The sequence below is a fragment of the Glandiceps talaboti genome, chromosome 13 (assembly GCF_964340395.1).
Source record: "Glandiceps talaboti chromosome 13, keGlaTala1.1, whole genome shotgun sequence".
Classification (NCBI taxonomy): domain Eukaryota; kingdom Metazoa; phylum Hemichordata; class Enteropneusta; family Spengelidae; genus Glandiceps; species Glandiceps talaboti.
In genome coordinates, this window is record NC_135561.1 from 14,021,512 (window position 1) to 14,047,482 (window position 25,971).

Below are 25,971 nucleotides of genomic sequence, written 5' to 3' on the forward strand. Positions count from 1 at the left end.
GCTGTAAACAGATTCTAAAGTCATTTCACTGAAGTGTGGCTCTGACAACTACGTATACTAAATCCCCGAAAATGGTTATAGTGTGGTGGTTTAGTGTGGTTATCATGTATGCCTTCTGTGGTCTCTCCCATGCCAACAGTATAGGTGAGTTATATGAGTGAGTGATTGAGGGATTTGTTTTCAAAAGAATAGGACCACCGCCCATCATTCGACGAAAAGAGGATAAATATTACAGAAACTTTTGGAACACAATGACAAATAAAACAGAAATTACAAAGATAGTAATGTCTTCTCTCTGAGTAAGAACGCTTTAAATACAAAGACAGACAAATGAAAAAGTGTAAGTTGATTGCTGGTCGAAAGTAAGGTTATTGCTTTACCTCGTGTTGGGTACTGTATGAACTAATTTGGTATTAGTTCCTTTCTAAGAGACTGGTATAATAAAGGACAAAATAACAAAACATGTAGTTCATCTTCAAGAACATTTAGACCTTCATTTTCACAAAAAATACATGTTCTGTCCGTGATGTCTTTACCAACATGTCTTCCAGTCTCAATAGCTAAAGTATGGTTTGAACAACGGAATTTAGCTAAATGCACCTGGATATATACTTTGTAAATATAATTCAGGTCCTAGTTGAGACTTAAATGTCGCATAAAACTTGAGTCTTGGAGATTCATTGATTGTGTCATGCCACTCTTGTTGATAACAATCAGTTAATCTTTGGTGAAATATATTCATAAATAATTCAACATTTCCAACATGTTGCTCAAGCCATGCATAACCAAAGCTAAGAGCTCTTTAATTTTTGTAAACCAAGTGGTTTTACCTACCTCATCTAATTTCTTTAACATTTCATAGGCAGCTCTAGGGTACCGAGAACGATCCATGTGTACCAGCTTAAGCCAATATGTCACACATCATTTCATGTACGTACAACAAAGTGGAACACTGCCACACTCGCCCAAAATAGCTTCAGTATTTGTGCTACTCCCGACCCCTAATAAAAACCTACAAAAACGGAGATTATTTTTTCTATTTTTGGGGAGAATTCACGACCCCAGATATCAGATCCATAAACAATCCACAGGTGCTACACAACTACTGTCAAACAATTTGAATGAATTATGCATGGTTATACCACCTAGTTTCTTTATAACAATAAATATCAGAGGTAACGCCTTTCTTGACGCTTAGAGGCAAGTTCATTTTTGGCAGGTGACCATGACAAAGGTGAGGACAACAAAAGTCCATGAAAGTTGTCGTGCTTGGCACACTCAATTTGCCCAAATAGTACCACTTTTCGGTACTTTTGATAATGCCACAATTTCTGAAAACTAAAATTGTTGTTTTATCCAAATTAACAGTCATAAACCAATGCTTACAAAAAAGTTCAAGCTGGTTAATTTTATGTTGTAATGCTATAGGTAGATCGGCACTATCACTGACATAATCTGTGTACACTGATAGGCCTATGTTTGGAAAATCATCTGTCAGAAATATTCCATCACGTTCAGTCTTTCTTATATAATTGCTTAATTCATTAATAAATAAACTGAAAAGTAAAGGACTAAACATTCAACCTTGTCTTGTACCAACCCCGCAATTGAAATAACTGGTGAGGCTTTCAATTCATTACATAATACACATGATTCCAATGTTGAGTACATTGAGAGTAACACACGAAGCACACAACCATGGAGGCCATATGAAATTAGTCTATACCATAAATAGTCATGACGTACACAAGCGAATGCTTTGGAAACATCAACAAAAATACAGAATAACCTTCCTTTGCGATTTTAAAGATACTTCTGAGCCATCGCATGTAGTGTAAATACATTGTCAACTGTGGAGTACCCCTTACGGAAACCAGCTTGAGCTTCAGTTAACAGTTTAGAATCTTGTGTTCATTGCACTAAACGTTCATTTAAAATTTTAGTAAATATTTTGCTTGTGGCTGACAATAGATTCTATGCCAACAGTATAAGTGAGTTATATACTTTTATGTAACAAAGCAATAGCAAGACATATATAAAGAGTCAAGCAGTCCATGTTAAGAGAGCTGACAGACACTATCAACTGAGAAGTTGTAAAGAACGATACAAAAATCACTGCGTCTACTGGAATACGTTATAACTGTTACCTCTAAATACATGAACTTTTCTTTGTTTTTTTTTTCACAGGCAATGGGAACGACGAAGTACCACGATATTGTCATGAGATGCAGGCAATGCTAGAATCTGTACGCAATGAAGGCAGTGGCTATATGTTCGCTGACATGGATGTTCAATGTCAAAAAGACGGCAGTTTTGAAAGCATGCAATGTTCGTTTGGAGTATGTTCATGTATTACACCATATGGTAACTTAATTGCGAGAACCTTCACACCCGCAAACAGAGATCCACCAATCTGCAAAGGTAGGGTTTTATTGCCTAGGTCGTGATATACAAATAGTTTTGTTTAGAAATTAACTTTGCCAATTAAATCATAGTTTCAAACCAGTTTCGCAGAAAATTTATTCTATATTTTTTCCCCAATAGTAGTCTATATCATAGGTAGTTACAATGTAGTAGTACCTTGAAATAACAATTACGATAATTGTAAAAACGCAATATTTTGAAACGAAGAAATTATCAAATTAACAACATCGTCACATGTGTCATTTATAAAGCCATTGACATATTACAGAACATTTCATCTATCAAATATGTTTCATTAGAATATGTGAGAGACGGACAGACAGATAGCTATAGACAGATAGTCAGCCAGACAAACAGACAGGCAGAAGACAGACAGACAGACAGACAGACAGACAGACAACCTGACAGACAGACAGACAGACAGCTAGCCAACCAGATAGCCAGACAGACAACCAGACAGACAGACAAACAGATAGACAGACATACAGACAGAGAGAGAAGGGAAAGGGGCGTTTTGATGTAATAGCTGAAACCAAATGTGATATAGTTCTACCGTATATAATATGTGATTACATTGCTTAGGCTACCAAAATCTCAGCTTTTTGGTAGTAAAAACGTCACTGTATGTCATTTGTCCCCATATAGATTTAAAGCCAGGGCAGTGTCCATGGAGCAGATCTGTTGATTCATGTAACATCAAGTGTATAAGCGATGCCGAGTGTCCTTCTGATCATAAATGCTGTGATACAGACTGTGGAAAGACATGTGTAGCACCCGTACAAGGTAGGTGTACACATTTATATTAGTAATCGGTTCCATGTTTTAACATACTGAGAACAAAAGTGTGTATTTAAATTGACTCATTATTCAGCTGAAGTAGTGTTCTTCAAAATAAGTGTGAAAATGATAACTAGCAACCATAGGTACTAAATAAATGATATAATTATTTTCAAAAGTATTGCGGCTGTATATATACGCTGTCAAGAAGTATCTTTCCGCCAAGATAATCCTTTTTCTGTGAACATTTTGTTCGCCAATAAGGTTGTGTTCACAGTATGTTGTCACATTTCACAAATTAACCATGATATGATTTTAAAATAATGCGATGAAATGAAGGCACAGGAAAATATCATTTGCGAATAACAAAATTCAAATGATAGAAGAAACACTAAACTGCGATGGGGTTAAAAAAAACTGTATGTGATACCAGGGAGAATTATTGTATGACAGTACAGTTGAAATGATGCCAAAATGGGGAAATTATGCAAATATGATAAAAATATGAGACGTAAAGTTCATTTCCACTTTAATGATGTCAGAGAATTATCATCATCTATACTTTACACATTTTACATTTGTTATTATCTAGAAAATAGAAATATTACTTAAATGATATTAATACCAGTTTAATGTACATGTCTTGTAATTATATGCATCTAAAGTAATAGACATCGGTAATTGTCATTTTCAGAATGTTATCCATCCGAATTTGCCTGTTCTGATGGATTGACCTGTGTTCCTGAGATATATATTTGTGATGGATTTCCTGATTGTCCTAATGGCGAAGACGAACTTACTTGTAGTAAGTTTTGCCCAATTTCTCGTTCATGACAGATTACATGAAACTAGTAATTTATGAAAATGTCTCGGTAGCTAATTTACCTGAAAATAAAGGTTCATTTGTTTTTTGAAAAATCAGTAATACAGAAAGTGGTTCTTGAATTTATAATTATAACAATATAATGGCGGCCACTTCCTATTTCAAACAGATGTGTCGTGTTAGCAAGATATGTTTGGAAATGAGAATTTTTCTTGCCATAGTTTTAGAACTTTATTTATTATTTATGTATTTGGTGATATTTGTAGGATGCAGTACAGTAGCTGTGATTTAAAAATCAAATCAATATATATATATATATATATATATATATATATATATATATATATATATATATATAAATATATAAAATGCTTGAATGTTCTGTTTCAGCTGCGCCTCGCTTTGAATGTGAATTTGGACGAATGATACCAATGTCAGATAAATGTGATGGTATTCCCCAGTGTCTAAACAAGGCTGATGAGGAAAACTGTGAGGACTATGACGAAAAGACATGTGAGTGTTAATAAAAATAGTTAAATTATGAGGTTACTACCCGATATCACCCCTTCGTTCGTCGTGTCGCCGTGAGTGCTGTTTCGACATCGTGACACGGGTCGTTAGAAGTTCCCCAGCGCAGAGCAGACAGTGTAAATAGGCACGAGCACTCCAACTACGAAATGGCGCCTTCGATGATGAGCAGTCTGCTCCAAGATATCCGGGCTTTGAGTAGAACTTCAGAGCTTGAAACTGAGGCCAACCAGTTGATAATTTATATAGAGCACTTTCAATACAGTGAGAACTTGTGTACCTAGCTGTAACCCTGAATATTCCCAATGGTGTTTTCGATAGCATAAATGCAGCTATTATCATTTACTGGAGACTTGCGTGAACGCGAACGCCGAGCAGCAATCCCAGTACACTGATGAAGTAAGATATCAAACCCCGAAAGTGTTCTTTGGGAGAGTAGAGAGGCCACAGGCAATTATTTCCCGAGCTATATTTCAGAATACAATAAAACGTCAATATTATTGAGATACTTGACCGATAATACAAAAATGATCAAATAATAGTGAATAGTAACACAATCAAATAATTATACCAGATTTAAACTGAATGCCTCCCGTAAAGGAATAACTAATTATGCAAATAACTCATTAAACTAAAAAACCTATGGTAACAGGCTTTGTTTTTTGGACAAGCGTGCTTTCTTAGGTTAATGTATGTAAGAGTGTATGATACTGCTTAATGCAGTCTTAAGATATAGCCTAATTACCGAAAATCATTAATTATGCAAATTATTCATTAACACTGAAAGGTACACCAACAGGTTTTACAGGACATATGCGATTGTTATGGTTATCGTGTGTACTGAATTATATTGGAATTGAAGTATGTATTCTTAAGATATAGCCTAATTACCGAAAATCATTAATTATGCAAATTATTCATTAACACTGTACGGGAGGTAAAAATAAATACAAAATAATGCTATAACTGTCAATTAATACTTATCAAATAATGATAACACCGTCAAATGATGGTACAATATTAATTAAGTAACTACAAAAAAAGGATACAGCCATCAATTAATGGTAAAATAATAATTATGTTATGGTAACATCGTCAAATAATAATGAAATATTAAATAAATACGAAACAATAATAAAGCAGTCAATGATAAAATAATGATAAAATAATGATAATGTTATGACTTACTATTGAAATAACTATTGAATAAAGGTGAAATTGACATAATAGGGATATTAGACAATTAAATATAACAAAATCATACATACAGGAATTCTAATTTGGCGGTGATCTCACCCCATAACTCACAGGCATAACTTATACCCTTGTAAAATTAACATACTTGTACAGTGTGGTTGTGAATTTATAATTTATTGTACGATCGTAAATAGTATCATTTGACTATGGATATTTTGGTCAGAATTTCCATGTTTTGAAAGATATTTCAGTTTTGTGGTCATGCGCGATAACACCAACGTCGAACGTTTTTGATGACGTTTAAAAACGTGAATATCATGACGTTTAACGTGGCATATCTGACACTAATATTTCGCTTTAAATGTCATCAAGATTGATTTGGTCTGGGCATAGGTGTATGATAAAGAGTATAATCACCGTGTCAGATAAATAGTTGTGTATAATCTAATACTTTCATTGTACCAGGCGAACCAGAGAGATATTTAAGTTGTTTTAAGAGTTTTAACTTTAGAACAGCAATGTCAAGATTTCGTTGTTCTTTACATCACGACACGAAACCTTTCCTGCTGACCGATGTTTTTTGTAAATTCTGTATCACACAGCAGTTGTAACTTGTACTGTATTGAGGAGGACGAGTATCATATTTTTGGAATTTGGCCGCATTATAAGGACCTTCGCAATAAATTGTTGCCAAGGTGGTTTTGTTTAACCCTTCCTATGATAAGTTCATTTCACTTTTGAATTCTTAAAATATAACTTATGTAAATAATTTAGCTTCATTTATTTATTTAGCAGTGAGAAATAGAGAGGAATCTCGAGTTCCTTTATGAACTGAAACGTTTGTAACATTGCTTGCTCTTTGGGCCTGTGGCCTTATTGTTCTGAAGCAAACTGATTGATATTGACAGGTGTGTTTGTGCCGCGCGCGAGTGTGTGTGTGCGTGCGTGCGTGTATGACATGTATGTATGTATGTGTATGTGTATGTGTGTGTGTGTGTGCGTGCGTGCGTGCGTGCGTGTGTGTATGTGTGTGTTTGTGCGTAACGTATATAAACATTGCCATGTGCTTTGTAATTAAACCCATACAGAAGATAACAATAACTAAAAGTAACTATTTCTTTTAGTTGACTGTCCGGCGCCTAATGGAGATTCAACAATACCCGAACGTCTCGTTTGTAATGGATATGAAGATTGCACAGATAACAGTGATGAAATAGGTTGCGGTAAGTGTTTTCATTTAGAAATAGTTACAAAGTTTAACCTTAACTATGTACAAGACAAATTTTGTCCTGATACATTTCAGTGATGGCATTTGTCGTATGACGTCTAGAAAAGTGCGCATATGGATAACAACAGGAGTACTTGTTTGCATTGTTGACGAATAACACAGTTTTACTGTGTTTTCCTACTTCTTCCATGCTTGCTTGTTATATGTCTTCGATATGCAAAATAAACGACTGAGGAGGACAAACTGAAACCTGCACCAGCATCAAATAACCAAACATATATTCCTTAAGATTGGGCATTCGACTATAAATATACATATGTATCTGTTAATTAGTGGTGAATATTATATGTACGTGGTGTACTCACAAGTTTACATCCTGAGTCAAAAAATCTCTTACCAGATGTTATAACTGTACTAATTGTAACTGGAATATCATTTTTCATGAGTCAACCACAAGCACAACGTATTCATGGACCTTACTGTTAAAATGCCAATAATTAGATATTTTACGGGATAATCAGTGATCGACGTCATCTATAACAAGTACAGAAACATGTTGAAATCGTGATCGTCGTTGAGGTGGCTGAATTTTGGGTGCGGACCCAGAAATCAATTTAGTTTTATTATCGTGTATACGTACAGCTGCAAACATACGCTTACCCGCAGGTGATGCAATACGGTATTAGGTGTAAGTTATTAACCATTTATAAAAAATTAATGTTCCTGTTGCAGATTTACTAAAACATAAATACCAGACACTATCATGAAATATTTTGCATAAATTATCCTTACAATTGTTTAAGATCGTCATTTTTGTTGGTAATTCAAATATATCTTCTCAATAGTAATTCATTTAATTCATTGTTTTTCCCTCGTAAAGCCTGTGACAAACCAACTCAAACTATGTGTGCTAATGGTAGATGTGCGTTTAAACATGATATTTGTGACGGTGACAACGACTGTGGTGATTGGAGTGACGAAGATGGCTGTGGTGAGTGTATGAGAATAAAAAAGTTTTACAGAAAAATGACAAATTTATTTCTGCGTTTAGAATCAATACAAGTTATTACGACTATAATATCAACTTTCATAATTATGTTTTATGATTGTTGGTGATAAAATGGTACCTCAGTAATTTACTCACTAATATGTGTGACAGTATATGTATATACGTATATACGTATGTATGTATGTATGTATGTATGTATGTATGTATGTATGTATGTATGTATGTATGTATGTATGTATGTATGTGTGTGTGCGTATGTATATACATATATATGTGTGTGTGTGTGCACATGTGTGAGTGTGTGTGTGTGTGTGTGTGTGTGTGTGTGACAGTGTGTGTGACAGTGTATGTGTATTTCATAGAGATTATATCCTAACAGCCATGGCCATTCTGAACTGAATGCAAAGTTAAATGTACAACTGTTAACTAAATTCAGTTTGATGTTACAGTATTGGTATCCTGTGACAATGGGGTTTTGATACCAGAGAAAGATCTTTGTAATGGGGATGATAATTGTGGAGATAACTCCGATGAAGTTGACTGTAACAATAGTAAGTGTGACATTAGATTACGCCCTTGCTCATATCATGATGACATTGGTACTTTCAAAACACAACCATTATGTGTATTTGCATATAAATATGCCAGTATAATTATGTAAACATAGAGCCACAAGCAATTGCACATACGATACAATGCTCTAACCGGAAGATGCTATGTCATTCCTTTGGGAATTTTTTGACATCTTGAGATCAAATGCCCATTCTCTAGTTCTATTATAGACATCCTATCACTCTTTATGAAAAGTCTTAGCCATATGGGCGTTGTTATGGCGGCAGTTCTCGTTGGCAGATTTGTCTTTGGAATACTTATATACTAGACAAAGGAAAGCCGACAGGGGACTTCCGACTTCCAACTTCCGACTTCCAACTTCCAACTTCCGACCTCCAACTTCCTAAGACAACGTATCACTACTGTCAATATATATTTTCTGTTTGCTATCAGTATCGTGAACGTACTTGTATTATTTTTGGAATACTCAGTTAGATTTCTCCCAATTGCCATTGTTATCGTTAATTACACTAACCTTACAGTTGTTGCCAAGGTCATGGTATTGGTTGCTATGTGAGTTTGGGTTCATTTTTGGAAATTTCATCATCATATTATTTGTTAACATTGACAATGACTGCATTACATCAACTGCTAAGGGAATGGCGTTGTTATGCTGTCAGTCTCAGAAATTGGCAGGCAGTTATTTGAGAACCTATCAATACTTGCATACCTAGACAAAAAGACACAATACTGTTTGACTGCAGCAAAAGGGATGGTTTTGACTGATCTGAGTATGTCTTTATTTTTGGAATGATGCAACAGTTGGCTACTCCATCACTGCTGTTCATATTTCGAAAGTTCATACAGACAACTTGTTACATTTGCGAAATGCATTATAAATATTAATTACTGTTGTTAAGGGCTTTGTCATAATTACTCGGGATAGTTGTGTTTAGTTCATGGAAGTTATTTACTTTTCAACTAATATATCATTCCTTTGTTTGTTGTTTGTTTGTTTGTTTGTTTGTTTGTTTGTTTTCAAAATTGCTTTTAATTTAATAAGAAACATTTTCATCTTTTGTCAAAAGAGGGCTGTGTCCACAACATTCATACGTGTTGTTTTTTATAATAAATTATTCTATATAGAAAGTATTCAATTTACATCTCTCTATATGTGTTTTTCTTGTCAGAAAATATACAATGTCAGGATACCTTCACAGCACGATGCAATAGTGGAGAATGCATTCAATTGTGGAACTTCTGTGATAAAGTTAATCACTGTACTGACCACAGTGATGAGGAAAATTGCCGTAAGTGGATATATGGTGTTACATTTACATTTCAAAGTTTCGTGTGCTATTGTCCTGCTAAATTCATCATAGAGTGCACGGTGGTCTAAGTTACTTGTGCATGCCGGGGGGGGGGGGGGTCCCACGCCAAGGAATGTTTACAAAGTAATGATGGACAAAAGAGGAGCAAATTGGTATAAAAGAATATATAAAACTAAGATATATCATGCGAATCGTACACAATACCTGCGGATTAACAGCTTGCTGTTTGGCATTTATGGTCATTTAATGGCGTAAAGCTGGATTTCGGCTATATGCAAATTATTTCATATGTCGGCAAATGGCATCGTAACTCGCCAAATACGGGCAAAACCTTTTCCAATATTAAAAACATCAACTGTAAAGAATACATTTGTCGTATATTTGTATTTAGGATGACTTAATTCCGAGACAAAATTAATATGAATTGAATAGTGAATTAGCATAAAGAAAATATACCTGTTGTTGTCCATAGATACCAGCTGATTGTTCTTTTGATATGAACTACTACTTTATCAGCGTCGTTTAATACATTGAAAGGACATGTTAAACTAGAGTTTGTATAGCATAGTGACAGGCTTGGCCTATGTATATTTTGATGATCACGTTTTTTTTCTCTGATTAAAGCTTGTGAATTTGATTGTGGTGATGGGTCATGTGAACGTGCTTGGTCACGTTGTGATGGCTACAGTCAATGTGAAAATGGAGCTGATGAATTGGACTGTCGTAAGTGATTATTGATCTAAACTGGCGTACACTTTAATTATACCATTGATATTTGCTTCATAGCAAACTTACTCGCCTTACAAATATATGCTTACTCTATCTATATACAGTTTATTCAGCTAATGTATAAAATGATGGTACCAGCACCAAAATGAACTCACTAGTAAATTGTGAAAAACTACAAGCCAGATTTTTAAAAAAAAATATGTTACAATACATTGAGTCAGGCATGCAAAAATAATTTTGGAAATAAGTACACATTTCTTTAAGTTCCTGGAACAAATATTGAGAAATTATCTTTCAGCTGAAACGATTGAGTACCAAATTGTATTACTTTCAAAGTGTGTACTGTTTGAAACCAGGTTTTACCATAAGCTGTTTATATTGATTTATTCTGCCTTTCATGTCGTCCCCTTTGTTCACACCATGTCTTCTAAGATAACAGGACACCATGTGATGTATTTCAGTGGACAGGGTAGTTTTAACACAATCAAAACATCTGTAATTAAATTTGCTACCCATCTGGATGAAATTCAATCTGATTAAAATCTGATGTTAGATAGGCTGGTTTTCCTGTATTTACCTTTATTCCATCGTTATTGCGTCTTTTACGTTAGTTTTATTTTTTCTGATAAAGGTAAATACAGGAAAACCAGCCTATCTAACATCAGATTTTAATCAGATTGGATGAAATTGTACATCAACTAGTGAACCATTTCTGAATAGCAGACGCGCTGATATGCATGTTTAAGATTGATTTTAGTTAAGCAACAAGCTCAGTTGCTATATTCATTTCCGCAGTTAGCATGCATAATAAAACGGGATTACATGGTGTACTACAGCGGGGTTGCATAATATTGCTACTGTCCATACCAATGTAATAACAATGATGTCAAAAAAACCTACAAAATTCGTCGAATTCGTTGGATGAATTTGTTACAGTACTCCACATGTCAGTTGAAAGGAATTATCAGGACCCTTTTCGAAATGACATCAGTTTTGTTCGAGGCCAATATTTACACTGATATTTTCCCACGCAAATTAAACACACATAGAGTCGTACACTAAATATAGACTCAAGCTAAATAACCTTGATGGTTTAATTTGTAATGACCACGGTCTTACAAGAGGCTTTTCTACATCCCTTACATATCTTACTAGCTTGTGAGGAACCAAGGCTTTATTGTGATGGGCGGTGTCTTACTGAATATTCTCTTTGCGATGGTTACAGAGATTGTGAAAGTGGATCAGACGAGATGAACTGTCGTAAGTTAATGATCGTTATTTTTGTCATTTATTGTTATGAACTTTTAAAAAATATCATTGACCCTGAAAACTGAAAAGTAATAGTTAACCAGCGGCCTTGACATTGACGTTGTTTAGTAGAGATCATAATGGAATTATAGTGTGATAATCTAATTGATATCCTGGTGAATAACCAAAACAAACAAATTATAGGAATAACGCCATAACTAAGAGTGAACAATTAATTTTGAAATCTTAAAGGTACACGATATGTTACACATTTATTTTGACAATGTGTTTAATTTGAATGTTTAGCCTGTAATGAAGAAGACGGGAAATTCATGTGTGATAATGGAGTTTGTATGGCTGATTATAATAAGTGTGATTTCCAAGATGATTGTGGTGATATGAGCGATGAAAACAATTGTGGTAAGTGAATTTAGTAAATTGTCACATGTCACAATTGACAAGCCCTCACTTTGAATTTCTAAACGCATTTTAATTAACATAGAGTACGTTGAAGAAATACGAATCTCTGATGTTACCTTGTTCGAGATTAGTCAAACCCATTCCCCATTAAAATCAAGAAAAATTACCCCCAATATTAACTCTACAATATATTGAGGTCAGGAGTCACAATAATTTCTCTATTAAGCCAATAAGACCGCCAAATACTTATTTACCGGTATACTCTGTTGGAAACTGAGGGATTAATTATTTCATGGAAACACGCCCCTGACCCCCCCACACACACACACACATACAGTTCCTTTATCTTTTCTAAACCTTTCAAATGGCAAGTTTCGAAATCTTTGATTTTCGAAGTGCATTCCGGAAAACTTTAACAAAGTTGAAAAAATGACAAGCTCTTGTATAATATTTGACTTAATAACATGCATACATTAAGAAAGGAACTTAGGTTGTTTTTTATCACCATAGGTCATTTTGTTTGTGACAATGGGCAGCTAACCTATGGTAACTATCGTTGCGATGGTGGCAATGATTGCGATGATGGAAGCGATGAAGTGGGCTGCCGTAAGTGCTGTTTTAAAAATTACTTCACAAGTATTTATTACAATTGATACAAAACGTCGTCTGGATCAACATTGCTACACTTTGTCGTCTGAAATTGTTACATTTTAACGCATTGACATTTCTTTAGAGGTTTCTACTGTTACACCGTACATAATGAAGAGACGATCGTTCAGAAATAGAAGCTCAAGATTAGAAAGTGCAACAATGTTGCTAAGATTCTTTTCATACTAGACAATGAAATGAAGCTGTGCTGGCAAGGCTTGTCGTCATGCCAGACTATACATTCAAATTTCTTGACGTCAACAACCTGGTTCAATTGTAAATTAGAAATTATTGGCCACAATTAACTGAAAAAGTGATTATACTTCAAACGTGTGTGTGTACTGTCCTGGTTCCCACAATTGAGCAGATGTATAACAATTCTCTTGAATGGGGTGGGATTGTGAAGTGTTGTTGTCTCTATATGTGTATGTATATGTGTGTCACGTAAACTCTAAAAACCAGTTAGCAGGCGAAGTGTGTTCAGATGACGGAGAGGGCAAAGCAAGCATATTATTTGAATATGATTTGTTTTGATTTTACTTGTCAATGATTAGATATTTTTGTGGTTTAATAAAACACTTTCATCTGTACTTATACTTTTCCTGGCTAGTCTTTACTCCTGATTAATATTCTCTCTTCGTTAACTGTCCTTTCTTCTATTCACACCTGCATCTACATGAAAATATGTCACAATTTATAAATACCAATGTATCAGTTACATTAATCCCTTTCCTTACGTCGGAACTCTTGGAATATGACCACACCATATAACACACACTAGTATACTGGTAAGGGATAAAATCAGGGTTTTTTTTCAAATCAAATCAAATCAAATCAAATCATCAAAATCAAATCATCAAAATCAAATCAAATCAAATCAAATCACATCAAATCAAATCAAATCAAATCAAATCATCACATCAAATCAAATCTTTTATAACGAGCTTGCTCGCCCTGTGGATTAACATTGAACACGACCAGATGAACTCATTGAATATTCACGTTAATTTTAAATATGTAATAATATAACTAAACCGAGAGTATTTTCTCAAATATTGTATGGGGGAGGGGGTTTCTTCAGGATTACTAAACGAGTGTAGATATGAACAGTACGGTCAGACTCTTGCTATTGAAATTAGGTATCAAAGCGATTTTAGGTCATTTGGTCAAAAGTCTTCAACTAAAAAACTTCCGAGCACAGTTTTGTTTGTTTGGTAGATGCTCCTAGCAAACTTGCACACGTCTTGTATTCTTGTACCAATATATAGTATATGTACATCAACCTTTATTCCTGCATCCTATTTTAATTAATTTGGTTATTTACCACCTTCGAAATGTTTCAAAATTTGTCTGGAACTTATTTTTTTGTAATTTGGTTCAATATTGCAGCATGCGGTCGTTATGAATTTGAATGTGGTGATGGAACCTGTATTGGTAGATACTATCGTTGTGATGGTAGTAATGACTGTGAAGATGGCTCGGATGAAGACACAACATTATGTGGTGAGTAATAAAATGTACCTTGTGATACATATTTCATAGAAATATTTGAAGCAATCCTCAGTTCTTTAATTGATAAAGTTGTTTCTGCATTAATAATTCGTTTTCTTTAAATGCTTGCTTTAATATATAAATCCATCACCACCACAGACACCACCATAATCAACACCACCACCACCACCACCACCATCACCACCACCACCATCATCATCATCATCATCATCATCATCATCATCATCATCATCATCATCATCATCACCACCAGCAACAGCAACAATGTTTCAACAAAATTAGCAATTATTTCATGCTTTGACGGCACAGAAAGGACGTTTACACCGATCCTACATTGCACCACCTCTCTAGAATTATAGAATTATTAAGATTGGTATATATGGTTTAGAAGAGACTGGTTGTACAGTGGGTCAAAGCATTAGATTTAAGATATATTTTGATACAGTTGTCTCAATATAGTTAGTAATACCTAGAAATGAAGTCATGTCGAACACATACTGTGATCTTTATTTTATGCAAGTCTAGGCCATCGGCCATTAATATTATGTATAGCAAAAATTAGACATGTGACAAGTAAAAACAAAAATAAATACCTACAGTACTCAATATTGTCACGCATTTTCATCGCATGAAATACGGAAAAGGCTTACCTTTATGTAATACAAATACCACTCAATCAATGAACTTACATTCGCTAGGTGGCTCAAAATAAAATTTTGGAATATTCTTCCTGAAATCTTCAAAAAAATAAAATATTGGAATGTTCTTCATGTAATGTTCAAAAAAAAGTATTAGAGTAAACAACTACAAAATATCCGTCTTCCACCTAAGCAGAGTCATACTCTCAAAGTTGTTCTTTCTATACGGAAGGTAAAGTGAAGAGCAACGAAAAGGTGCCAACATTAGGTATTTTGAAAACGTGTACAACATTTCATTTTCATGGGAAACATTGAACTTACAGTATGTAGATAGCTAATCCAATGAGCAAACTTCACTATGCCAAGTTTAGCGACGTTGAGTCAGCTTCAGTCGTCTTCCCATTAACGAAATAATTATGTTTACCCGTTTCCTTTGTTCTCAGCTGACTTTGTATGTGATAATGGTGAAAGTGTCTACTGGGCTTTTGAATGTGATGGTTACTTCAATTGTGAGGATCATTCCGACGAAATACATTGTGGTTAGTAATTTAAGAGCGAAAACATATTTCTATTTTTATGCCATATATACAATCGATGGTTTCATATTTCTATATATACCTTGTTCCTATCAAAGCTATTGTAAATGTGAAATATTACTTGTCCCTTTGAGTGAAGCTACGAATGATCCAGGCATACTGAATCATATGATTTGTATATGTTTATATCAGTTGTATTCATCATAATGTCTTCAGATGTTTCAAATACAAGATAGAATTATTGCTCGACTTATTATATTTTTTTTTCAGAATGCTATGAAAATGAATTCAAATGTGATAGTGGTCTTTGTACTTCGACGTACAACATATGTGATCAAATGGACGATTGTGGTGATAATAGTGACGAAAAGGACTGTGGTAAGAAAATGAAGTTTACTGTGTTTATTTCAAAATGGTAATATGGATGAAAAGTTGATATCTAGTAGAGTAAAGACAGACATTTGCTTCATCAGGTCCAGTGCATGTGTGTATCTCTTCCTCATATTGGTGTTTGTGATTACTTGTGTTTACCAATTTGTTTACAGACCATCTTCCTGCCGTACCACAACAAACTTCAAGTTGTTAAACAACTGTTTGAAATTTTCTAATTAGACTTAATCTATCAAGTACAAATACATGGTAAACGTTTTTATTATTAGTAAATCTAAAATAAAATACATATTTCTCATCAATGATGCCAGTTTGATTTATGCACCAGACAACTTTTCAATTCACTTTTCAGTAGACAAGAAAATTTTGATAGAATATTGGGCTATTCAGATTAGCACATATAGAAGGCATTTAATATTAGCATATCCTAATGAGTGTAATAAACAAACGAATAATGAGCAAATGAATTAATAGAGATTTAATTATTGTACTAATATAACAATTAGAGATTACATTGACAACCCAACTGGGAAGTTTTGGTTTCTATGCATTCAGTAGCTCTCTTACTACACATCAAAACTATACAATCTTATCATTATCATATCATATCATATCATAGAATGGTATGTCTGTGATGATGGCGAGAAATTGAGTCCAGGGGATATATCCTGTGATGGATATTTTCATTGTGATGACCAAAGTGATGAAGCCGGATATCGATGTCGTAAGTACACCTGTTTCATACGATTACAATATTATAGTGTTCTACACGATATAAAATAGATAACAATATTAAGACGTGTTTACAATTCACACTAGTTTCGAGTATTATATAAGAATCTGAAAAGCATTTAAATTCCTGCAAAAATATGATTGAGCTAGGGCTGTTTTGTTTCATTTTTGCAATGGAGCACAACCCTTACACTCGAAAATTTTGTACTTTAACCCTGTTCATCAGAAGTTAGATCTTTCTCTATTGAGCCTTTCCAACATCATACAGACTGAAAAATAACCTATGCCATTATAACATCACATTTCAATTCACTTTTATTGAAGATACACATTCTTACAATTTGCCTTAACACGAGTAAATTATAAATACCAGACATGGTCTTAACCTCAACAAAAATAGGTACGCGGTTAACCGCCCATCCACAAGAGTTGAGGGTGTGGGTGGGTTAAATCCGCCCAGGGCGCTAACCCGCGTCAGTACGGTGGTATGGTCGTATAAACATTCTGCAGTTGATTTTCTGTGTTACTCATTAAACGTCCTTGATGTTATTCATTTGACGATTTTACTCCCCTTTTTTTACACATACCAGCATGTGAGGCAACTGATAGCAAATGGCGATGTGACAATGGAGAATGTATACATGAATACAGCAAATGTAGCGGTTACGACGATTGCGGTGATAATTCAGATGAAAGGGACTGTGGTAAGAAAAAACTATGCAGTCAATTTAATTATTGATAACAATAAAATAACCTATTTGAATAAATCAGAACTAGACGAAGAATCGCTTTTCCGTGTACTCTCCTGAGTAATATAACTTTCTATAATTCCATAACAAATGGCGTAGATGTTACTTCCCGCCGTATCCTCGTGGATGTTACTATCCCAAGCAATGACAAGACAGCATGTGTGTATTTAGGAATAAAGTAACGGAGGATATGCGAACAAATACCCAACAAATGTTTTTTTTTTTAAAAATGAAAATGACACTTTTTCCAAAATTATTTTACCTTATATCAGCAACGAACAAGTAAAATTCTGTAAATACAGAGTATGAATAACAAACACTTTTTGTAACCTATATTTATTTGATTTTTCTTTTAAGAGAAATACACATGTAAAGATGGAGAAGAAGTCGTTATTTCTCCAGAAAATGAACAGGGGATAGAATGTGACGGCAAGGCAGATTGCATGGACATGAGTGATGAACTGAACTGTGGTAGGATATTATTAGATTTTCACTTTAATTCAGTTAGGCTGTTGTATTTTACATGGTACACTCACAAAATATATCTGAATATGAAATAATTGATATACGTTCCTAATGCTTCTAAATTGTCTGAAAGAGCTATTTTAGTATTACAATGACTATAGCAATTATTTAAATAATCACATTCTCAAATTTGACTTATTAAATGTAGTTTATTTTATTTTAACGTATGGCATCGGAATTTTCAATCTGCTCACCATAGCCTCAGATCACTAAAAAATCGTTAGTGGTCAGAGCCATAGCTTTCGCCAGGTATCAACCGTGGTTTCGTCATTGTTTTCTGATGTCACGACGCATGCGTGACTTCAGTCCCAAAGTCTTGGAAGTTGGTAACGTCCTCCATCACAATTAATCAAGATGGTTGTAAAGTCTGAATATGATTCGTTTCCTTAATCCCTGTATATTAAAGCAGTCCTGGACGTTTGCACAGATGAGCTTTTACCTCACAATCTCATTCTCATTATTTAAAATTATCACATAATAAAGCACACGTATGTACCAACAATAAATAAATGAATGAATAAATAAATAAATAAATAAATAAATAAATACATAAATAAATAAATAAATAAATAAATAAATACATACATAAATAAATAAATAAATAAATAAATAAATACATACATACATACATATATATATAAAATAAATAATAAATACTTACCTACCTACCCACATTCATACATACATACATACATACATACATACATACATACATACATACATACATACATACATACATACATACATAGTTAGTGAGTTAGTTATTTTATTCAAGAAAAAATATAATAATAAAATGAAATAAAAAATCCACCAAACCCACCTATTCTAAAACTGAGTGTAATCGGAACCACATATATTTTTTATTAGGCCTAAGCAAAAATACAAAATAAAACCCATTTCTCACTACATTTTAAGAAAGGTTTGCAAGATAGGTATTTTGTTTACATTTCCGTTTTCCTGTTCGTGTATAACGTCACTTTTTATTGTAGAATGTCGAGCCTACCAATTTCCATGTGCCAACACCAGATGTGTTGAAAGTTATGAACGTTGTAATGGTTATGATGGTTGTGGAGATATGTCTGATGAGGCTGATTGTGGTACGTTCATATTTGTTTTAAACTTCTCAAAGATTTGACATTTCTGTTCTTTTACGTTTTGAACCAATGGAAGGAATTTTCATTTTTTTTAGTATGGGGATAGGTAGGTCAGTTTATTTTTATTTTCAAATGGAGTAGGGTCACTGTTATTTTGATGATACGATAAAAAGATTCCGCCCACCTCTGCTCCCACCTACCTAGAAAAATTACCAGTCCCTTATGAAGCCTGCCAACCAGCTTTGTGTGAAATAGTATAGTGTTTCCTTTACGAATTTGACCCATCGCCGAGATTGATTGACAGATTTCATTGAGCAATCAATTCCGCCATGTGCACTTGCACTTGTCACAGCCTACGACACACAAAGCAATCTGTCGTAGTTTATCAGAATGCCAGGGAAATACTGGCCATGGGAGCGGCATAATATATATGATCACTATCTCGAAGGATAGAGAGGTTGAATCTTATTTTTTTTACACTTTCTGAAGCCGGAACAAAATCGTCTTTGTCGACCTACATCATCGGCAAGTTGTCGACGGCCAACCATTATGAGGGACATTTGATCTGAGGTATGTATGTTGACATTACTGTGAGTCGAACTATTTCATCGATCAATTCCTAAAATACAGATTTTTCAGCCCAAAATTGCCTCTGATTAGTGCTTTATCTTGTCGGTCATGGTGGCCGCAAAATTAAATATTGGCCATACCACATACGATATTACCATAGTTTCTGGCGTACAGACATGCATGTACATGCAATGTCACTGGTGCCATACGAATACGCAGTTATTGTCGGTGTACCCCGTGCTTTCTGTGTGCCAAATTTTAGACTCAACTAAGATTTCATGTATATTTTCACATCTAATGCTAAACATTCGTCTCTCAAGTTTGGCCCGCATAAATCCATTGTCGACAGTCAAACTTGCAGGAGTACGAGTGCATGCAGTGAATGGTTCGCCCTGTGTTTGAACCGTACTACGTCCATGGTTTGACAGACAAACACGATCAAGCTTCGTGAGTTTATACTGGCCTTCCCGTAATATTGGTATATTGGCCTTTGAAAGAAAGTGTCGCCAATGTACATTTGTGACCTTTTGACGGGAATGACACACAAGGTGACCTGCATGTTTTTATCTATTGTTTATATTTTATATTCGTTTCTCCCCATTATGTACTCTTTGGTTTCAGGGATCATACCAATAACTGATTTTTTTCATCATAATGTGATTTATTTTAATGGGGAAAGTATATGTAATATTGTTGGGCCTACATAGGCTATATATGCATTTTAGTAATCTTCTGACTACGAATTAAAAAGGAGATCCTGTAGTGTCTCTTGATTTAAAGTTAGGATGAATTTTGCAGCTGATGAATAACATGGTTTATGTATCAAAAATATTCTACAAGCTACATGATAACTCCTTTCATACTTTGCTACACCCTTTTCATGACAATCAATAGTAACAATTCTTTTGAACTTTTTTTCTGTGTATAAATATTACAAGACATTATCAAAGACAAAAAAAAACATTGAACTTGTTATTGTCATTTTAAGGACATTTTGTATTTGGTGTTGGATAATTAAATCACTTCATGAATAGTGAGTTTCAAGTTCTTTTCCTTGTCAAAAGATGTTGAATCAATTGTGTAATTAATCATAGATTGTAAAAAATGGTCAATTACTATCGTGTAGTTGTATGCAAACGAACTTTACAAATTCTATGGTCTAGGATTTTTTTATTTGCTATTTAAAAAAAAAAAATCAATATCGGGGCTCCACTGGCTTCACAGTTCATATTGGTTCACTTTTGTCAGTGTGTGGGGTGCCTGTAATGGATGATTGCTTGTAAATGCCAGACAAAGAAATATCCACTTTTGGAGAGCTACAACTTGTTTAGTGCCACAAAGTTAACACTGACTTGGCAAGTTTGAAATAAATATACAAATAGAAAAAAATAAACATAAAATTAGGAAGTATTTGTTGCTCCACTTGAACAGTTTTCTTATTACCATAAGTTATTGTTATGATTATGATTATCAGAAATTGATACTTTGAGAGTATCTGACAGTAATAATCTGCAAAATAACTACAGTTTGAGGTAAACTTAGACGAGTGTCTATTTTTTCAAGTCTAATATGTGTTTCTTTTTTCACTGTGCAATGCTTGTGAAAGAAATAGAATTTAGAATAGAAATGATATGGTACGTTGCACGACTGACATTTAAAATTGTGAATTCGAGGATATTTTTTGCCTTCCCCGGTTTGCGATACTATACGCCTCTACACTACACGTACGTCAGCAAATTACACACCGTGCAGGCCAGGACGCTTTATTTCAACGTTTTGATACATCGTATCCTGTAAGCAAAAACAAGTGACCTCTCATACCGTAAAATGCTATAAATTGCGCTGTTTCTACTTTTTGCATTTATTTGTATTGATGGAATAGACATGTGATTGTTATGTAATACAATTGAGGATACAAATCAAACCATTTTTTCGTCAATAACAAACTTGTTATTCATAATATTCTATATCGTAGCAATGCAACGGTGAATCATATTAGTTTACTTCTCATCTGATGATTTATCACGGTCACCTAGTGGAATTTATTGTAAAACAAAAAGTATTGCTACGAAATGTGAAAATCAATGAAAACAATGAAAACATCAGTGAAATAAATAAATGCGTACCCATCTGTACAGGAACGGGGACGGCTATGATGTCAAATCTTATTCAACATGCATCTGCCATATGGTTTCTCAGACTTTGATAAAATTTGATGAACTGACACTACCCGAACTACAATAAATTGTTTGCATCGATGTATCGACCGTAGGAAAGCCTATGATACATCATCTTTGCCTTGGTGGCAGTGGAACAATAAAGAACTCTCAAATTATGAATAGTATTTTTCAGCGATCGCCACGTTGGGCGCCATGTTTTGCCTACGACAAACTATGCAAAACGTGCGAAGTTGTCGTAGTAGTGTTACGATCCAAAATATCGTATTTCGGAATTATGGGAATAATAGCAACGGTAATTAAGGTGGGCGTGACTACAGTGCTCAGGGCAATCGGTTAATTCCGTCCACTGTACGTGTATGATCGACCATACGACTTCGAATTCTCCAAATGACGCTTGTTGGCATCCATATAAGTAATCAATCAATCAATCAATCAATCAATCAATCAATCAATCAATCAATCAATCAATCAATCAATTAATCAATCAATGAATCACCAAGTTAATTTAATATTATGAACTAATCCAATTTCAATAAACTTTCATAAACTGTTATCAATATGACATTAGTAATACGTTTTTTTTCCACGTTTCTTTGTAGTTTGTTTACAGCAAGAGTTCCAATGTAACAACGAAAAGTGTACATTAGCCAGCTATATGTTTGCGATGGTTATGATGACTGCGGTGATAATTCTGATGAACAGAATTGTCAAGATTAGACAGATGTTAATAAATCAATCACAATGCATGTTTGACGTGTCTTTAAAAGTAGATAATTTAGTAATAGCATCATATATATATATAAAAATACATCAATTCAATATATAATATTTCGACCAGTACAACAACGATATCGATACGATAGCATTGCAGAATGTATCTGTAGTTATCTGCATGTATTTGCATGTGTTATGCTAAAATTGTTTGATTTTGATTATCAATGTTTCACTTTTAGAGGAATGCATCCTTCGAATATGGTAAAGCTAGCTAGATATGAATAAAACCACTTAGACTGCTCTGAAAGTTTTTTTAGAGTACTTTGTTTTTTTATTATTTATGTTACATAATCCCCAAAAGGCGTGACAAGGGTCTCTCGATTTGTATCAATTTGACTCAAGGCCATGGCTCGGCAAGTTACTGATAGGTACATCGACAGACAGACAGATAGACTCGCTCGCTCGCTCACTCTCTCACTGATTCACTGATAAATAGATTTTGAGTGTTTCAGAATTTGTTGAAGGGCTCTGAATAGCCTAAAAATTGGCTTTACTAGTTTGTAAGAATAACAAAACCGCCTTCAAGAGCTTCAAGATTCTCTAGAACCGCCACAAGAGGTGGACATATCCCAGTCTAAAACTCTCCCCTACCTCTTGCTGTCAATATCATGCTAGTTTTTTTTTTTTTTTTACATCATATGTAGTTGCTTTTTACCTCTTGGGGCTGTCTTGGAAATATTGTCAGAAAGGGTCTGATAGCATAAACATTAGTTTTAAGAGTAAAAACCTCAAGAGCTTTTAGGGGGAGACCCCTAGGCCCCCCCCCCCCATATGAGAAGTTGACATATACCCATCTCAAGCTCTTCTCCTTACCATTTACTGTCAAGATGTTATTAAACTTTAAAAACGAAAAAATCAATACATGTTGGTGGTGTCTTCTAAAGCTTGGAAACTATTGTCTAAAACGGTCTGAATAGCCTAAAGATTGGCTTTAAGTGTCAATAAACCTCCGGCCACATCTAGGACCCCCCACCCCATGGGAAGTGTACATATTCCCAATACAAAGCTTTCGTCCTACCTTTTACTGTCGAGATGTAATTAAACTCCCATTTTGGATATTTACCATGTAGTCGCTAATTTAGTATATGATACTCTCATTTCAAGTATTTATTCAAGCAGTCCACTCTGAGTCATGATCCTGTCATATAACCTGTCACGTAAATATAATATATCGGGGGAGGGGGTGTCATTATGTTTTAGAATTAAGTGATCGGGGGTCAGCCTATTTTTTGGTCTTACAGAGAGGGAGATAGTGACTTTTCGTCGGCTTGATGGAAAAATTCGCCGAAGGCCCCCCCCCCCCGGCCGAGGCCAGAGAAACTGACCCGTCCTTTAGTTTAATATTACAGTAGTGAACCATATACCTGTACATCTCTGAAGTAGTGGAGGGGGATGGGGGTATTGTATAATTACGCATTAAAATATGTGTAGCCGGGAAGGGGGGAGGGGGCTCCGAAAATTATTGGGTTCAGTACGGGGGCCATAATTTATTTGATAGCGCGAAAGGGGGCCGGGGGGGGAGGGGGCTGAGAATTTGTTTTGACCAAACTAAATTCTCCCCAGCGCACCCCCTTCCGTAAATTCTGACCCAAGCCTTACTTTTTTTGCGACAAAGCCAAATGTAAATGAGCATACAATACGTGAGTAAAAACTGGCCCCACTTGGATCATGGAGACTATCAGCCATAACAAGGGAAATTGGTGAAACTAAAAGTGGCATCCCGTACAGGCTGTGCCGTCTTTCAAATGTAATGATATAACAACTAGATGTTGACACAGACAAGGAAGAAATGTGATTATGTACATGCCATCGAAAGCTCCTAAACTTCTGCAGCGCGGAGCTCTGTCGCAATTAATGAAGATTCATCGCTGGTGGCGCACTGCAAGTTGACACAATTGCGTCGTATTAAGTAGGTCAAAAATTGACCTCCTCGTTCTAATTCTAGTTATTTACATGGTATCGTAACTTATAACCTAACCGTGCATTTTCCGATGATATTTGTGGAACACAATTATTATAACTTGTCGCCTGTTTTACTGAATTAGCGAAAAAAAAAACACCGGCTAGCAGCCTGCAGCATGACGACACTGAGATGAAGTGACGAGTGATAAAGGAATCACCCATAGTGCCTCTATCTATCTTCACGTGGATCACCACCATCCTGTCTATAGCGGAGGTCGTTTGGGTAAGACATTTTGAATTTAGTATTTAACTATCACTTTCCTTATACTGATACTGTCTACTCCCACCATTGACGACCATGTTTACATAATACCGGATATTTGACGAGCCAGTAGCACCGACAAGTCAAAATGTACGATGCACTCTAAAAACACTGGAAGCAAACCCAAGTCCGTACCGGGGATATAAAAGAGTCATTCATTCATTCATTCATTCATTCATTCATTCATTCATTCATTCATTCATCCATTCATCCACTCATCCACTCATTTATTTATTTACTTAATTTATTCATGTACTTTTTTAGTTAATTTTTTATTTCACTCATAGAATCTGAATTATTTCGCCATCTGTCTGAATGAGTGAATATAGAAGTAACACCAAGACGGACACTGTGACAGACAGACAGACAAACAGACAGACAGACAGACAGACAGACAGGCAGGCAGGCAGGCAGGCAGGCAGGCAGACAGACAGACGGACGGATGGGTGGACGGATGGATAGACGAACGGACTCAGGCAGACAGACAGACTGACAGACAGGCAGGCAGGCAGGCAAACAGATGCAGACATACAGATTGAAAAGGTCATTCTCGCAGACGAACAACACTGCGCATGCCTGTTTGGTAGCGTCGATGTAAATTATATGACATTTAAGATCTGTCTTTCTTAATTTGAATGTTAAAGGTCAATAGGTCAATAATTGGAAGTAATGTGACAGCACACGGGACAAGAATGAAACCGTTTTGTAAAGCTAAATTATACTTATTAAAGTGATTTAGTAACTCTAATTAATCAAATAAAGTTACCACATGTTTGCTTTGAATGTCGTACGATTGTCCGGCAGAGAAATTTGTTCACAAATAGTTATGACGTACTTGCAGCTATTCAACTATTCATATTTTAATTAATTAATTTATTCATTCATTCATACATTCGTTCGACCGTCCGTCCGTCCGTCCGTCCGTCCGTCCGTTCGTTCGTTCGTTCGTTCGTTTGTTTGTTCGTTATTTTTTTATCTATCTATCTATCTATCTATCTATCTATCTATCTATCTATCTATCTATCTATCTATCTATCTATCTATCTATCTATCTATCTATCTATCTATCTATCTATCTATCTATCTATCTATCTATCTATCTATCTATCTATCTATTTATCTATCTATCTATC

At 34.9% G+C, this 25,971-nt stretch overlaps 2 protein-coding genes across 2 annotated transcripts in view; one reads left to right on the forward strand and one right to left on the reverse strand.

Moving 5' to 3' along the window:
* LOC144444286 (monocarboxylate transporter 12-like) overlaps positions 1-25,971 on the reverse strand; it is a 154,469-nt gene that overhangs the window by 98,337 nt on the left and 30,161 nt on the right. The window lies entirely within an intron of this gene.
* LOC144444815 (uncharacterized) lies at positions 35-22,839 on the forward strand. Its single transcript, XM_078134356.1, has 22 exons — positions 35-144; positions 2,188-2,421; positions 3,070-3,207; positions 3,896-4,006; positions 4,415-4,537; positions 6,874-6,972; positions 7,858-7,968; positions 8,436-8,537; positions 9,729-9,848; positions 10,494-10,592; positions 11,754-11,858; positions 12,153-12,266; positions 12,777-12,872; positions 14,304-14,417; positions 15,508-15,603; positions 15,871-15,978; positions 16,610-16,714; positions 17,313-17,426; positions 17,829-17,942; positions 18,986-19,093; positions 19,580-19,660; positions 22,440-22,839. The coding sequence occupies exons 1-21, from the start codon at positions 72-74 to the stop codon at positions 19,657-19,659; spliced, it is 2,364 nt and encodes a 787-aa protein (XP_077990482.1). The 5' UTR covers positions 35-71; the 3' UTR covers position 19,660; positions 22,440-22,839.

Coding starts and splice junctions, on each gene's coding strand:
- LOC144444815 (XM_078134356.1), top strand. CDS start 72: ATGGTTATAGTGTGGTGGTTTAGTGTGGTTATCATGTATGCCTTCTGT. Junction 10,593..11,753: donor AGCTGATGAATTGGACTGTC/GTAAGTGATTAT, acceptor ATATCTTACTAG/CTTGTGAGGAACCAAGGCTT. Junction 12,267..12,776: donor GAGCGATGAAAACAATTGTG/GTAAGTGAATTT, acceptor TTATCACCATAG/GTCATTTTGTTTGTGACAAT.